The sequence below is a fragment of the Cornus florida genome, unplaced genomic scaffold (assembly GCF_030987335.1).
Source record: "Cornus florida cultivar Cherokee Brave unplaced genomic scaffold, ASM3098733v1 CherokeeBrave_3.0.0_Hap2_Chr08, whole genome shotgun sequence".
Taxonomy (NCBI): domain Eukaryota; kingdom Viridiplantae; phylum Streptophyta; class Magnoliopsida; order Cornales; family Cornaceae; genus Cornus; species Cornus florida.
The window spans coordinates 31,180,661-31,196,020 of record NW_026775578.1 but is presented as its reverse complement, the minus strand read 5'-3'; the positions used below and the strand labels follow the sequence as shown (position 1 = coordinate 31,196,020).

The window sequence follows — 15,360 nt, the reverse complement described above, 5'->3', positions numbered from 1 at the left end:
TGTTGGATTTATTTCCTTCTATATGGAGGAAAGCCTAAGTGGGTTTTATTTAAAGCCCAAAGCCCAGCTTTTAGGGAAAAGAAAACCCTAAGAAAGTTAGTATAAAAAGAGAGAGAGGTTAGCCGCAAGTGAAAGAAAAAAGAGAAGAAAAACGCAGGTTTTTCCATTCTGCCCAAGTTTGATCAAACATCCGAACCCGCTTCGTCCATGGTCCGATCAAGCTGAAATTTAGAGGAGAGGTTCATGACTCAGTGATTCACAATCTGAACGGTGAAGATCAGATTTTGAGCTCGGGAACAGTGATTCGTGCCCGTGAACAGGAACCGGGTTTTGGTAGAAAAACGCAGGTTTTTCTATTTCTATTCTGCCCAGATTTCATCAAACGTCTGATCCTGCTTCGTCCGTGGTCCGATCGAGCTGAAATTTGGAAGAGAGATTCATGACTCAATAAGTTAAAATCTGAATGGTGAAGATCGGATTTTGAGCTCGGGACCAGTGATTCGTGCCCATAAACAGTAACTGGGTTTTGGTATTTTTCTCTCCAATTCTTTTTGTTTTTTGTCAAGATTGTTGCTATCTTGATGAGATGTTTTGTAGCCTCTAATTGCTATTAGAGAAGACTTTGTGTACCCATTATTTGGTTGATAGTGGAGATTTTAACTGAACTAGGTCCCATGGTTTTTCTTCCTCACACTGGGGAAGTTTTCCACGAAAAAATTGCTTGTGTTCTTGTAGCTTGGTGTGATTGATTTGTTCTCTATTATTTTTAGCACATATAAAAGTAGAGATATATTATATTTGCTTACATATAGGGAGAAGAATTATTACGCTGTGTTTGTTTATTGATAGTGGAGATTTTGGGTGAACCACGAATATATCTTGTGTTGTAGTTTGAATTATTGTTTTCTTTATTTCTTTTGCTTCCGCTGTGCCCCAACAACTAGTATCAAAGCCAAAGGTGAAGGAGATCCAGAAAACACAAGAAGTCTCAACATGTGCTACAACGGGCTTCAATTGTAGGTGGAGTCAATCGGCTTGATTACATGGCATGGAGCTTGAGTAGTCAAAGTGAAGCCTTGGGGTTTGACTGATTGAGCAACGTATAGTGAGGGGATAATCCGAGTTCTGCAATAAGATCTCGAAGATTGAAGTTGCAGAGAATTGTCCAGATTCAATTGCCATAAGAAGCGTGATTGACGTAATGGAATTTGAGCCAAGGTAGACATTGTTAGGAATTATATCTCAAATTCCCATTATTATTAGTTTCTATTTTAGAGTGTAATTTTATGGTAATTTCTTATAGAGACGTGAATTGGGCTTTAAGAAATTGTAATCCTTGTCCACAAAGGAATTGGGTATGTGACTCTATAAATAGACACTTAGGCTATTATTGAGAGTTATGAGTTGAGAGAGATATAACCTCATGAAGAAGTCGTAGAGGTGAGTTACGGGTTTGGTAGAGTGAACACTGATGGCGAGAGGGAGTCTCGTGGAGTATACGGAGAACTCGGTCAAGAGTTTGTGTACATAGTCCGGTGTTGAAATTCTCTACTATTGTAATATCTCTACATATACAGTGAATCTCTTTTCATCCGTGGATGTAACCTTGATTTTGGGTGAACCACGTATATATCTTGTGTTGTGGTTTGAATTGCTGTTTTGTTTCTTTTTTTTGCTTCCGTTGTGTCCTATTATCACCCAGAAACTGGGCTTGGGAGACAATAGGGCGCGATAGCAAGGGATTGATCACCTAATACACTGGGTGTCAAAGCTTGAATATCACAAGAGTAACTTCACAACCGATGAGGCGATTGGCAAAAGGACTAGGGATGAGGCAACTAGCAAATTTGTCCTTGTTTATTCTCATCTGCAGATATAAGAAAAGAAGATGCTCCAGTCCGAAATCCTATATACTACATTAGCAGTCAAAATTCATGGAGCTCAAAACAATATACCAAATGAAGAAGAGCTAGAAAAGTTGTTTCACGGGAAAGAAAACAGTAAGAAGTTAAGAAAGAAATGCAGCTCATTGATACAAAAACATGTTCATTTCTGTATTTCTTACTTATCATCCGCAGATGATAATAAGAAAATATTCCAGTTTGAAATGTTAACAGTGAGGAAAGAACAAAGTAGGAGTTAAAGGCCTTCAGGTTTCTAAACACACCCCAGCATCAGTTGTGCAGTAGAGATTTGACTCACTCAAGTCTGCGCATTTTCACATTAAGGGGAACTTCCTTGTAGGAATTAACCTTCTTGACTGCTAGGCGTGAAGGCCTCCCTATAGATGATCTTCGAAATTCTCGAGCTTCATCTCTCGGGGCAGTATTTCCTTCTGTATCTTCTTTTTTGACTGATGAACTCATGGAAGCTGAACCATCTTCCTGCATTTTATCATCACCCAGAGAACATATAGGAAATTCAGCATTGTCTAGCTCAAACAAGTCTTCAGTACGTTCTGGTTCTTCACATTTAAATCTGGCAGATTGCCTTCTCAAACAGAGCCTGAGAAGAAAATAAAAAGAGCATTGATATATTTCTTTCAATTCTTTGAAAATACTTCTGACACCAAAAACACAGGGAAACATTAACATATATTGTGCAACATTTACCAACAAACCTTTTGTTTTCAGATTTCTCATTGACTTGAACCTGTTTAGTAGTTGAAGGGCCCAGACCTGCAAGTGTTAAGAGAATTAAACGTTACTACAATGAATCAGTTTCTTTAGTTTCAAAAGGGATTTTTTTTTTTTTTTTAATCCGGTGATTGCACTGACTTTTTGATCGTTGCTTCCTGTTAGTATTGCAAGGTTTATTGTATTCACCAACTGCTTGTGAAGACTCTTCCTCACACCTCGTCATTTCCACCTTAAGACAGCGAAGACAGAAAAGAGTAAATATACAAAATGCTAAAACAAAGACCTTTTTGAACAGAAAAAAACGAGAAAACGCAGACAAGACTTGCTTAAATAATACCTCACTACCAATTTTTTGACATGTTCTCGTTTTTGCTTTCTCCTGAGAAAATGACGGAGTGTTAGTCTACAGTACATACTCAGATGGATCTCACCTGCATGCTGGTAAAGAAAAGATACAGACCAAACTGACCTCCAATTCAATTTTTTTTGCTTTAAGCAAGGAGTTTTTGCATCCAAGCTCATGATGTAGTACTTTTAGCTGAAATCAACCAATTCCCAATTGCAAATTAGCAGAAACCATAAAACACAGAAGAACTACAAGGACATAAAAGAAAAGCATATCTAGTGACTTGGATATAAAATAGACGAAAACAACATTTAGCAATTTAGAAACCTGTTAAAGCTTACCCTATCTTTCCCAGAATTGAGTTCCTGCGTGATTAAAGGAATAATATAATAAACATTACTAAGAATACAATATTCAGAGAAAATTACTACAAATTTTGACAACAATGAGAAGTTTTCATATTCAAATAAAGAGAACAGACCGCTAGCATCTGGCTGTTTGCTTGAGCAAGTTGCCAGTTTTGTTGTTGTACTTTCTGCAAATTGACTCTCAGTTTCTGTAACTCAAATCCACTCAATTCGATAATTTTGCTGTCAAACTAGATTAAGAAACCCATAACAGAAGATGTCATAAGGCCAGAATGCAACTAGCAATTTGCAGATAAAACATATTAATCAATGTCCAATGAGGATGAATTGATTCATAAAAGGATACTTTCTATCTGCTAGAAGCTTCATCAGCGCCATATTTTCCTGCATCACAGTTTCAGGTAACCGCACTAAGCTAAAACATGAACACCACAAAACCTTCAACAAAAATATCAATTTAATACAAACATACCTTCTGGAGCTGGTCAACATACTCTTTACTAGTTGTAATAATCTGTGACTTCTCATCTTGGGTCGAGGGTTTAGGTCTTTGTGGCAAGTTGCTGATGTTGCCAAGTTTTTGTCTTGCTCCACCTCCAGAAGACCCCTTTGTTGTTCCCTCTACTTTGCCCTTATCTGATATAAATACCAAACTTACATTCACTAAACAAACAAGAGCTTGTAACAATTGACAGGTAATTGAGAAACAAAGTTGACAACACGGGATATAAATTTAATCAACTGATTCTGCAAAGACAATGATGAGTAACCCTCAACTAACCTAACGACGATAGGGAAAGTTAAAAGATAAATAATTGCACAACTCAACATGTTAGGCTTTTAGGGTACTGAATTCTGATGGATACTTGAGAAATGATGCAATCATACAAACTAGAAAATTCAATCATGCAATTATACAAAGCTGATAAAATGGGCTAGTCTCAGTTTAACCTAAAGTAATTGCAATTAAAGTATCTCGTGCCGGTTCCTGTCAACGGAGGGGTTGCTGGGAGAGACAGATTGGGAAATACCTAATCTTTGGTATTATATGCTCAAAGTGATTTCCATTGAACTCCAATCTGGGCTATCCTAAAATGGCTATACCCTGTAGCATTATAATATGAGTAATTCTATTTTTATTTTTATTTTAAAATTTCAAACCAAACCACAAATCCCAAATGGGTACTCGAGAAATACACTATAGCACATTCAAGCTTGTAATATTCCACATGTATAACCATATGGGCAAGTCTCAGCTGACCAGAAATTACCAAATGTGCAAAGAAACAAACAAGAAAAAGCAATACAAACCCTAGCAAAGCACGACAAACCCATGAACTCCAATCTGGGTTATACTAAAGTGGCTATACCCTGTGGCATTATAATATGAATAATTTTGGTGTTTTTTAAAAATTTCCAATAAAACCATAAAACCCAAGTGGGTACTCGAGAAATACACTATAGCACATTTGAGCTTGTAATATTTCACAGATACAACCATTTGGGCAAATCTCAGCAAACCAGAAACTACCAAAATTGCAAAAAACAAATAAGAAAAAAAGCACTACAAACCCTAAAGGTAGTCGGGAAATTAAATTTTAACACAATATGAAACGTTAATAGTATGAGTCAAAGTAATTTCCCTTGAACTCCAATCTGGGTTATCCTTAAGTGGCTATACCTTGTGGCGTTATTATGTAAATATATATATTTCCTAATTTCACATAAAGCCATAAAACCCAAGTGGGTACTCCAGAAATAGACTATAGCACATTTCACAGATATAACCATAAGGGAAAATCTCAGCTAACCAGAAATTACCAAAATTGCAAAAATAAAAAACAAAAAATAAAACAAGAAAAAAAAAAAAGGTAGTCGGTAAATTAAATTCCAACACAATATTAAATGCTAATCGTATGGGCAAGTCTCAATTAACCTAGAGACATGAAATTTACAATAACAAACAAACAAATAGTCAAAACTAAAGAAAATGTGGTTTTTAGGGTATTTGTGGTTTTAGAGAATAATTTGCGAAAATTGAGAAGATAAAATAAAGACAAGACGAAGAAATGCAGAGAATTAGGGCAGCAAGAAAAAAATACCTCCGACTACTCTGTTCTCTAAATCAAGAACAAAGAAACCTTCCGTTGCCGACATCAGGAAAAACCCTAATCTTTCCACACACACACACACTCTCTCTCTCTCTCTCTCTCTCTGAGCTTTACCACTCTCCCTCTCTCTCTAGAATTCCCGATTAGGGCTCTGTCTCTCTCTCTTAACTCTCACTCTCTCTCTAGAATTAAGACGCTGCGGAGCAAATTTGAGATAGTCGAGGGAAAATGTCGAAATGGAGAAGAATAGAGAGCTTAGGAGGCCAACGGCTTCCCGAAGCTAAATCCGAACCCACTTTGAATATCTAGGGACCATCCGAGCCTAAACTTTGGCACGTAGAAAGACAGCCCAATGACTCTCACGTGCTGAACGTCAATTTAAGTTCGCGGATCTATTTATTAAAAAGTTAAAAAGCCTATAAAAAACTATTTAAAAGTGCAAGGGTAATTTAGACATTTTATACTATTTTATGTGCAAAAATTAATAAGGGTATTAACTAAAACAAACTAAACTAAATTAAATGATCAGTAAAAGTCTTACGGCTTTGACTTCACCACAATCGTTATACTATGATCAATTGAATCAACTCTAGGACTTTAATCAATTATGTTTTTAAATAAACTGAATTCAATAATATTAAATTCTTCTTCTCGGTCGATTTCGTAGTCATTGACATAAAACCGGTCCCAAATTTCAAAAGTCAAATTCTCGTTATCCTTGTCCGTCTCTTCTTGGCAACCGCTAATGCCAACATAAATTGTAAAATAAGGATAATGAAAATTTCATCATTCTTAAAATAAAAAAAATAAAAACTAACTTAAAGTGTCACTATAATTTAACATATATATATAATTTAATATAACTAATGAGACCCAATCATTTTTACGCTTCAATCATTAGGGTCCGTTTAACATGCGATGTGTTTTAGACGTTATGTTTTTTGTCAATATGAAAACACTTAGTTTTGTTGTATGATTGTTTTGGATAAACATCACAACTATATGTGGTAACGGAAATTTGTTTTCAGAAATTCAAAATTTTGCTTTAGTTTCTTTGTTACAATGTCAAAACACACGTTACCACCAATTTGGTGATATGAATTTTGGCAAAAAAATCAGATATGTTATGAACTACTTCAAACTAATATCAGCCATCCCAAACATGATATGGGCCCAAATTTAAGTATCAATGTGAGAAAAATAATACCGTAACGCATGCCAAACGGGTCCTAATTGTCTGCATAGATTGTTGTGGAGTTTTGGATGGATGGATTGTGGCAGACCCATAAAATTATTTTATTTTGACTTGGAGGCAAGAGTGCACACATGGGACTCCAATTCTTTAAAACGACACTTATTTGATAACATTCATTTTTTCAAAGTTTGTGCTAAGTTACGTAGGGCAGAAGAGGAGTTACGAGAGTGTCAAAATCTAAAATATTTGAAAGCGGGAGAGTCTCGAGAACGTCTGCATATGCATTTATACTTTTCTCATTATATCAATTTATTAAAAATTATTTTCTCTATATTCTTATAATTAATAGAAATTGCCTTTTGATAATATATTTAGAATTATATATATAATGTAGCGAATTTTTATACTTAAACAAAAAGTTGCCAAATAGTTAGATTAACCTTGTATAGAATTTATTTTTGTATTCATGTACTTGTAACCAAATATAGGGAATGTCTCTAGTCAGGGAAGTGGAATGCACGCACAGGTTACAACCATTGAATGGATGCTCTGGATTAGCAAATTCGCGCGTGGAGTGCAAAAACACGAATTATGTGACTTAGAGTTTGCAAAAACACGATATATGGATTTGGCAATAGCCCATCTCACCAAGGCTCTGATTCGGTATGATGAGGAGACTCTTAACTTTTCTAATCAGGAGTCTCGACAGACTCCTGCTGCTTCCATATAAATAGAGACAGCCCGTGAGACTAATCAATAAGGCCTTTTTTAACTAGGCATTTTGTTTCTCAATGTTGCAACCTTTTTTTTTTTACCAAACATATTTTCTTATTTTTTTTGCTTCTAAAAATCTTATAATAAAATTTACATTACCAAACATGCTTCCAATCACCATTGAATAAACTCCACAACAAAAATGTTATTTTTGTTTAAGATGAAAACAGAAACGCAAAACAAAATGGTTATCAAAAAATTTCTCCTCCAAATTGTCTGTGCTTAAAATTGATTGGGCAACATACTCAGCAAATAGTTGTTTTTTGTTTTTAAGGTACAACTGATTTTGTCATAATATAATTTCATAGCATAAAATTTTGTTAACCTATTTGGAATCAGTTTAATCAAAATAAAAACAGCTAACATATATGCGAAACATTTTTTGTTTTCTATTTTCAACTCTTATCCAGGGTTGGATTCAAGGAAAGTCCATTGTTTGGGCTTAGCCCAACCCAACCTGTTACAGGCTTCGGAAGATACCTTATGGTAGTACTTTTTAGTAAGGACTTTGAGTCGATATTTTTTAACCCAACCTCAGAATTTTGTTTTAAGTAAACTACAATTTTCTTTTGGACCTTGGCCCAGTCACTATTATATCAACTTTCTGAATTGGGTCTTGATCCTTTAAATTTACAGCCACACCTAATCCATTGGACTGTAGCCCAACCCAACCTGTTGCAGGCCTGAGAAGATTCTTTAGAGTACTTTTTAGTGAGGTCCACGTTACAAACCTAACATCAGAGTAACACTAGACTTTTAGCTAGACTTCAGATTGAAGTCATGATGATGATGGACTACCCAGTCTAATTGAAGCCTGAGAAAGATTTTCTTGCACTAATTAATTATCTCTTGTCACATAAATAAAAATATATTTATTATAGTGAGTTCTATTATTACGTGTCAAAAATTAATCAGTTGGTAATACCATGATATCAAACATTAAAGTATTTTTCATGATATACAATCATATAAGGTATAAACAAATATTGTTATATATATATATTACTACTATGTTTATGTTTTTGTTTTTTTTTTAAAGGTGTTTTTCATTTTATTTTCCCACAATATACTATACAAATTTTTGATGGGTAGTGTGGAGCCTAAAAGATACCCTGTACACCAAGGCTCAATTCAGCGGATCCAATTTAGGGGTATTTTGATAATTTTTGCACTTGTTATGTTACCCTAGTATAACGTATTTATTTATTATGAACTCTATGTATTATTTGGTGTTGTTTTGATTATCATATTGAACTTCTTGCAATCCATGGACCTAACCTTAATTTTAGGTGAACTAAATAAAAAATTGTGTGTTCTTGTTATATGTATTTGATCTATTTTTTATTTTTATTTTTTTTGTTTAATTTCGCAACAGTTTCAATGGCCAGTAATAATCATTTGATTTAATAAACTACAAGTTCCTTTTCTTTTTGTAAGTAGTAAACTTATAAACTTTTAATAAGTTCAAACATGCATTCAACATATTAAAAATATAAGGTGGCTCTAAAAAGAATTGAGAAAATTTCAAAAACAGTTTTGAGAACTAAAAAATTGTTTTCAGAAAATTATAAAAAATAATTTTTTTAAAATAACTTTCGAAAAGTATTTTAACGAAATAAGTTTTTGTAGACTGAAAATGAGAGAGAGAGAGAGAGAGAGAGAGAGGAATAATTTGACAATGGCTTGAAGCCACCAGGGAGAAGGAAAATCGAAAGCCTCCAATTGTGGTTGTATTTACTATTTTTATAACTACTAAACTTGACATTATCGATACATAAAAAACAAGCTTTCTCTTTCTATGAAAGCTACCACATTTCTGTAAATTCACGTAAGGCATTCATTCCTTGTATAATTTGATTGGTTTACAAGTTTTAAGAAATCAAATCTCATTTTAATTTCATTTTTCTTCCCTTTTCTTGAAGAAAAATTGTCATTAAACCAATTGCATTACGACAACCATTACTTTGATTAATACCGTTTTACTAAAGTTGGAAAAGTCTTTCCAAGAAATAAATGACAAAAACTATCCCTTTCTTTAAGATATAATATTTTAATATTTTAATAGAGAGAACTACTAAATCCGCCGATCCATCGAATAAAAGAATGTTAATAAGTGATGAATAAAGATAAAAAATTTTAACTTTCAAAGTGTTTTAATAAATGAATGACTCATCAATCAGTAAAAATACGAAATTGGGCTAGCTTTTATCATTTTCCTTTAATGAATCAAATTTTATTCTCTATCGAAAATCTTGACATACATATGTACATGTATATGTGCAATATGTTGTGTATAATGATAAAAACTCAACTTGTGAACACAAGTTTTGAGTGTCTTGAGATAACTTTGGGATCGAATGACAAAGGTCCCTAATCTTTCTCAAAAGTGGATAACCTTCCTAAATTATAGTTTTGATTTTGCTTTTGAGAGCAAAAGTTGCTTTGGTAATTATTGAAGCTTAATCAACCCCATGTACTTCATTAATTCGTTTTGAGTACTCCTTAGATGCAGTGATTTATGGTCCTATACAAGAGTATCTTGAGCAAGTATTCGATATGTTTGGTATATTATGCGTCGGACATGTCATAATCGTTCGTATTCTATATGTGCCTGTAGATACAAACGACTATAATGTATCGATGCACCGAACACATTGTATATATTCTCATACGAAAGAGTTAGATCAAGCACATTAGTACAAACAACTTAAGTTCAATTTCTTCTTGGCAAAATGTCCACTTTCTTATTGGCAAGATGTCTTGCGTATGACAGTGCTATTAATTCTTATGGTGATAAGGAAGCCATTCAAGGAGAGATTCAGCATTGTATGCAACTCAAAAGTGAATTTCAGGACACTCCTTTGGACCACAACACAACGTTGTACAATAAGGGAGACTAATTTAGTAACTTACATGTGTGATCCTTTTACACCTGCGAGTGATTACAACCGTCCTTTATTGTATAAGTACCGTGCAATCAGCCCTTATTATATAAATACATGTTGCTATTGTAGTGGATCTCAACTCATGACTAGTAGGAAATGGTCATATAATTTTTTTATTTATTAATCACAATATTTTACTATGCACGGTATTAAAAGTGTTAAATACTTAAATCTATTCGCTTTCATTTCCATCCTCCATTTTCTTAATGCTATGTTTAGAATTTAACAATTTCAATAATTCAAGGATTCGATTTGGTACTTTATAAGGAACTTATTTTTCTTTCATTTCTATTGTTTTTAGTCCATTTTCTTGGAAGCCAAACGGGTTTTCTTTATTTTATCCATTGGATTTAAATTTGATTCCTTTTTTAATTGAGCAAAGAAAGTATCATATATACTTTTGAATTGTACTTTAGCATCGGCCGTCTTTTGCTTCTTTTTCTGTCTCGAGGCAATGCATAAACGCTTTGCTTCTTATCTACACATTAGCACTATAAAGTATATAGTGTGTGTATACACTTTATATAAAGTATAAAGTGTTAAATCGTTATCTAAAACCCAATTCGTATTCATATGCAATACAATTGGATGCGAATTTGTTACATTTTATTTTATTAATTTAGGTGCATAAAATAACTTGATTACATGTATAGAATTAGAATGACTTTAGACTTCAAACCAAGCAAGAGCTCTTTGGTTAGTTTAAGTTTCAGTAATTGAATTAATTTTTTATAGATAAACATTGGAAACCTTAATTATATATATATAGAGAGAAATAATAGCAAGAAAATTCATCCGCACTTCCTATAGTAACCATTAGATCTAATCTAACGGTCATTATAAAAACTTACTTATATCATTTCATTTTAATACAAAACCATTGTTACTATTTATAGTTTATAAATTTAATATTTACCAAAACTACTAATTATAATAATAAAAGGTAATTACTCAAAAAAAAAAAAAAAATTGAAACCTCTTCATCTCTGGAAATCTCGTCTCTCTCAAATAAAAAATTACAAGAGACAAGAAAAAAAATAATAAAAAAAGATATTTTAATCCATTAAATTTTATGCGACTGAAGTGACGTGCAGAAAGAAAGAGAAAATACTCTTGTAAGTCTTTGTTTGAAAGAGACATTATTTTCAAAGGTGAAGAGATTTCTATATATATATATATATTTTGAGTAATTACCTTTTATTATTGTAATTAGTGGTTTGATAAATATTAAATTTGGAAGCTAGAAATAGTGAGGGTGGTTTTGTATTAAGAAGAAAGAATATAGGTAGGTTTCTATAATGACCGTTAGATTAAATCTAATAGTCTCAATAGAATATACGAATAAATTTTCTTACTCCATGGGAATAAGAGATCACGACTCTATTTATATATATTTCAAGAAACCTTAATTTTATAGACTTAACAATGAATTGGCTCCTCATTTCCTTTCTACGAAAAGAAATGAAAGAAGAAAATAAAATAAATAAATAAAACTTTCTTATCCCTCTTACCTTCCCTTCTAATTTTTTTCATCACCAAATAAATAATTATAAGCTAGAAATAAATCTTAGTTTATTTTTTTATTTTTTTCGCTTAGATAATTTATATACATAAACTCGATCACAAATACCTACTATAGAATTTGGATCTTTCCCTTCCTATTTGAAAGAACAAAAATAAAAATAATTTATATCGATTAGGGCGCGGACTTGTTGTGCCCGATCAATCAAAATGGGCTATTCAAATTGGTTAAGGATAAATTATTACGAATATGTGAGACCAATCAACTTAAATGGTGCACGTAAATTGGTTGGATATGCCAATTACTATATGCATACTTTTAATTTATAAAAATAAAAAAAAAATTAAAACTTACAGTTTACGCAATGCATGTGCGGGTTATGCGGTAATAAAAAAATATAAATTAAAACTTACAGTTTACGCAATGCATGTGCGGGTTTTGCGGTAATAATTACAAATCATTTGTAAATTGAATCAATGAACTTTATTATGGAAACATCAATGTTTGAGCCCTATATACTCAGAAATCATGGACGCCATTATGTACTTTTTTAACCTTTAAAGGGTAGGCGTTAGCACCTGTGTCTGTGTGGTGTGGTGTGGTAGGATTTGAATCAGATGCATCCCCAATGGAGAACTTGTGTCGTGTGTCATGTGACGTACCGGATTGCTTTGGACCAGCGTTTCTTTGTTGAGGATTGTTTCTGTATTGTTTAGAAGTGTTTTTATTATATAAAAAAATTACTTTTAAATGTATTTGATAATAGTTCGGGAAGTTGAATATTTTAGATAATTTTTTTTCATTAAAATTTTTTTTTTTTTTAAATAATTATACTCTTTTCTTAATAAAGTTACTATTATCAAATATAATAAAATGTTATTAAAGAATATTATCAAAAATTAGCAAGTAAAGTGTAAACAAATAAATTAAAAATTAATTTAATTGTAAAAAGTACTTATTATAATGGATAAATTATACTGACCTCTCCTATGGTTTGTTATATTTATAGAGACTCCCCTATGGTTTGAAAAATTACTCGGACCTCCCTTCCTAGTAACTGGCTGTCAAATGCACTCACAAATTTATCTAATTTACTGAAATATCCTCAATTTGTTATGGTAAATGATTATAGTACCCTTCTGTATGTGTGAAAAAGGAGATGACAAAGGGTAATATTGAAATTTCAATTTATTCAGTACATGACATCAACAAAATTTGTCATTGACTCGCGTTGACCGTAACAGAAGAGAGATCGGTGCAAGTTAGTTTCATTTTTAGGGGAGATTCGAGTAATTTTTCAAATTACAAAAGAGGCCCCTATAATTATGACAAACCATAGGGAAAGTATGTGTAATTTACCCTATTATAATATGTCATCAAATACCAACCATGTTTTTTTGATGACCACAATTTTTTGATAGCTATGATAAAAGCGCTTTTTTTATTATTTTATTTATTCCAACAATACCAGACCCCAAATGGACTCTTATATATATGAATACTCCTTAATGGTGTAGAAAGGGGATAACTTTAAAATTCAAAATACATTTTTGAATCAGATAAGTAATTACACACACATTTATGCACGGCCAACTCCCCCTCCTCAGGGACTGGCCCACGTGAGGGCCAATGGGGGCAAGTGCTTCCACTCGAATTTTAAAAATTCTTATTTTTACCTAAAAACATTGGGTAAATATATAATTGTTCCCATAACTTTATCTTTTGCCCCTGCTGATATTTTTCTTCTCTCACTCATGCCCTCATTATTATTTAAAATGGCCCCAACTGAAACAAATTTCTGAATCTCCTCCCTAGGAGAAAGTTTATAATACTTTTAGGGTACCGTATTCTTGGAGTATCTCGGTCGTTGGAGGTGGATCCCACCACCAAATCCAACAACTAAAAATATATCATAAAGTATGGTAGATTCTCACCCTCCCTGTAGTGGAAGGTTATACCATTGGCCTAAAGAAGTAATGGTTGATTTGTATCACATTTGTTATTTTAAGTTATGGCTGTTATTTATTGTGAGAGAGGAGCTAGACTCATTGCAGAATTTCCCATTCCTGCTGATGGAGAATCCTTTAAGTAACTGTTGGTGACCAAAGTGGCGGTGCGTGCGTGTGTGTGTGAGATGTGACTCGGTCCAGCAACTTTTAAGGTCAATAGAAGAAGAAGGTGACACAAAAAGGGTTCAAACTGGCTCATAAAAACATGAAAGTACAGCGAAAAATCATGCTTTCTTTTTCTTTTCACAAAAGATTTATCCATTTCTCCTAACTCAAGAAAGGCACATGTCCCTTCAAATTCATAATAAAGTTTGGTTTGCAACTTTGCACCTTCTCAAAATTCAAAAACCTTCCCAATCAAATATTAATAACGGGTTTAATTATTTCAATTGTATCTCTAAGTCTGTTTACTTTTCCGCAGTTAGTGGTTAAGGAAAAAGACACCCTTAAAGTAGTTCTTTTAATTCGCCCAAAATTTTTTATCCAAAAAGAAAAAGAAATTCCACCAAAATTAAAGCTACTATTTTTCTTGTTTTATATTTCCCTAAAACTTAGCAGCGATTTTTTAATATGGGTCATTTTTTTTTTTTTTGGTCATGCTTTTACTTTTTTTAATAAAAAATTAATTAATATACTATATATATATGTGTGTGTATATAGGTTTGGGTATTAGAGTAGTACTTTTTGATGCAATTTGAGAAACATGCGTGCATTTAGCCAACTTTTTAATTTGAGTTGAATTGTTTACAAAATCATTATGACCGTTGTTGAACATTGTTGAATTCCACATCATGTGTTGGAATTCTACATAATGTGTTGAAATTCCACAATTTCTTTTGATTTTCTAATATTATGTATTTGTCCATAGATACTTTAGGCTTTTAAGAAATATTAGAGGCACATACTTAAAAGGTAAATAAATATTTAGTAAGAAATGACACCAAAGATTTACATGATTCGGTTTATAATATGTATTTAGGGGAAAAGTAAATTGATGAAAAGATCTCATTGAATTCCAAAAGCAAATACAAAAGAACTTGAGAAAAACTTTCAAAATTCAAAACAACCCCTCATTTTTAAACTCCTTTTACCAACAAGTATCCAAATTTTTTTTTTTTAACAAAAAAAAAAAAAAAAACCCACAAATTTTCTAAAAATCAAAATTCAGAAAATAACTTTTCTTTGCTATATATTATTTTGGTTCAAAATTTCTTATCACATTATTGTAATAGCTGCCCCTGGAACTAAATTTTTGACTCGCTGAATTACGAGAATACCCAAATACAAAATTCAAACCACGTGTGAAAGGAAAAAGAATTTATTAAAAGACACATGTGTCTAACTTCATTTATCTTTTTCTCACCAAATGTGAAATGCACAGGATTTGTAGAGCCTCAAACATATTGTCAAAATAATACCAAAACACAAACATAATTGTCAAAATAAGAACA

General features: G+C 32.5%; 1 protein-coding gene across 1 annotated transcript; it reads right to left on the bottom strand.

Moving 5' to 3' along the window:
• Positions 1 to 1,900: 1,900 nt before the first annotated feature.
• On the bottom strand, positions 1,901 to 5,675 carry LOC132268564 (SHUGOSHIN 2-like). Its single transcript, XM_059769395.1, has 10 exons — positions 5,456 to 5,675; positions 3,826 to 3,989; positions 3,700 to 3,737; positions 3,467 to 3,575; positions 3,327 to 3,350; positions 3,109 to 3,177; positions 2,977 to 3,018; positions 2,778 to 2,868; positions 2,621 to 2,678; positions 1,901 to 2,505 (listed from the first exon to the last, which is right to left on the bottom strand). Exons 1-10 carry the CDS (start codon positions 5,508 to 5,510, stop codon positions 2,199 to 2,201), a joined length of 957 nt encoding a protein of 318 aa, XP_059625378.1. The 5' UTR covers positions 5,511 to 5,675; the 3' UTR covers positions 1,901 to 2,198.
• Positions 5,676 to 15,360: the final 9,685 nt, after the last annotated feature.

Excerpts from the sequence above, each read along its gene's own strand:
- LOC132268564 (XM_059769395.1), bottom strand. The coding sequence starts at position 5,510 with ATGTCGGCAACGGAAGGTTTCTTTGTTCTTGATTTAGAGAACAGAGTA. Across the intron at positions 3,178-3,326 it reads TCAATTCTGGGAAAGATAGG|CTAAAAGTACTACATCATGA; the intron begins GTAAGCTTTAAC and ends GGTTGATTTCAG. Across the intron at positions 2,506-2,620 it reads GAGAAATCTGAAAACAAAAG|GCTCTGTTTGAGAAGGCAAT; the intron begins GTTTGTTGGTAA and ends TTTTCTTCTCAG.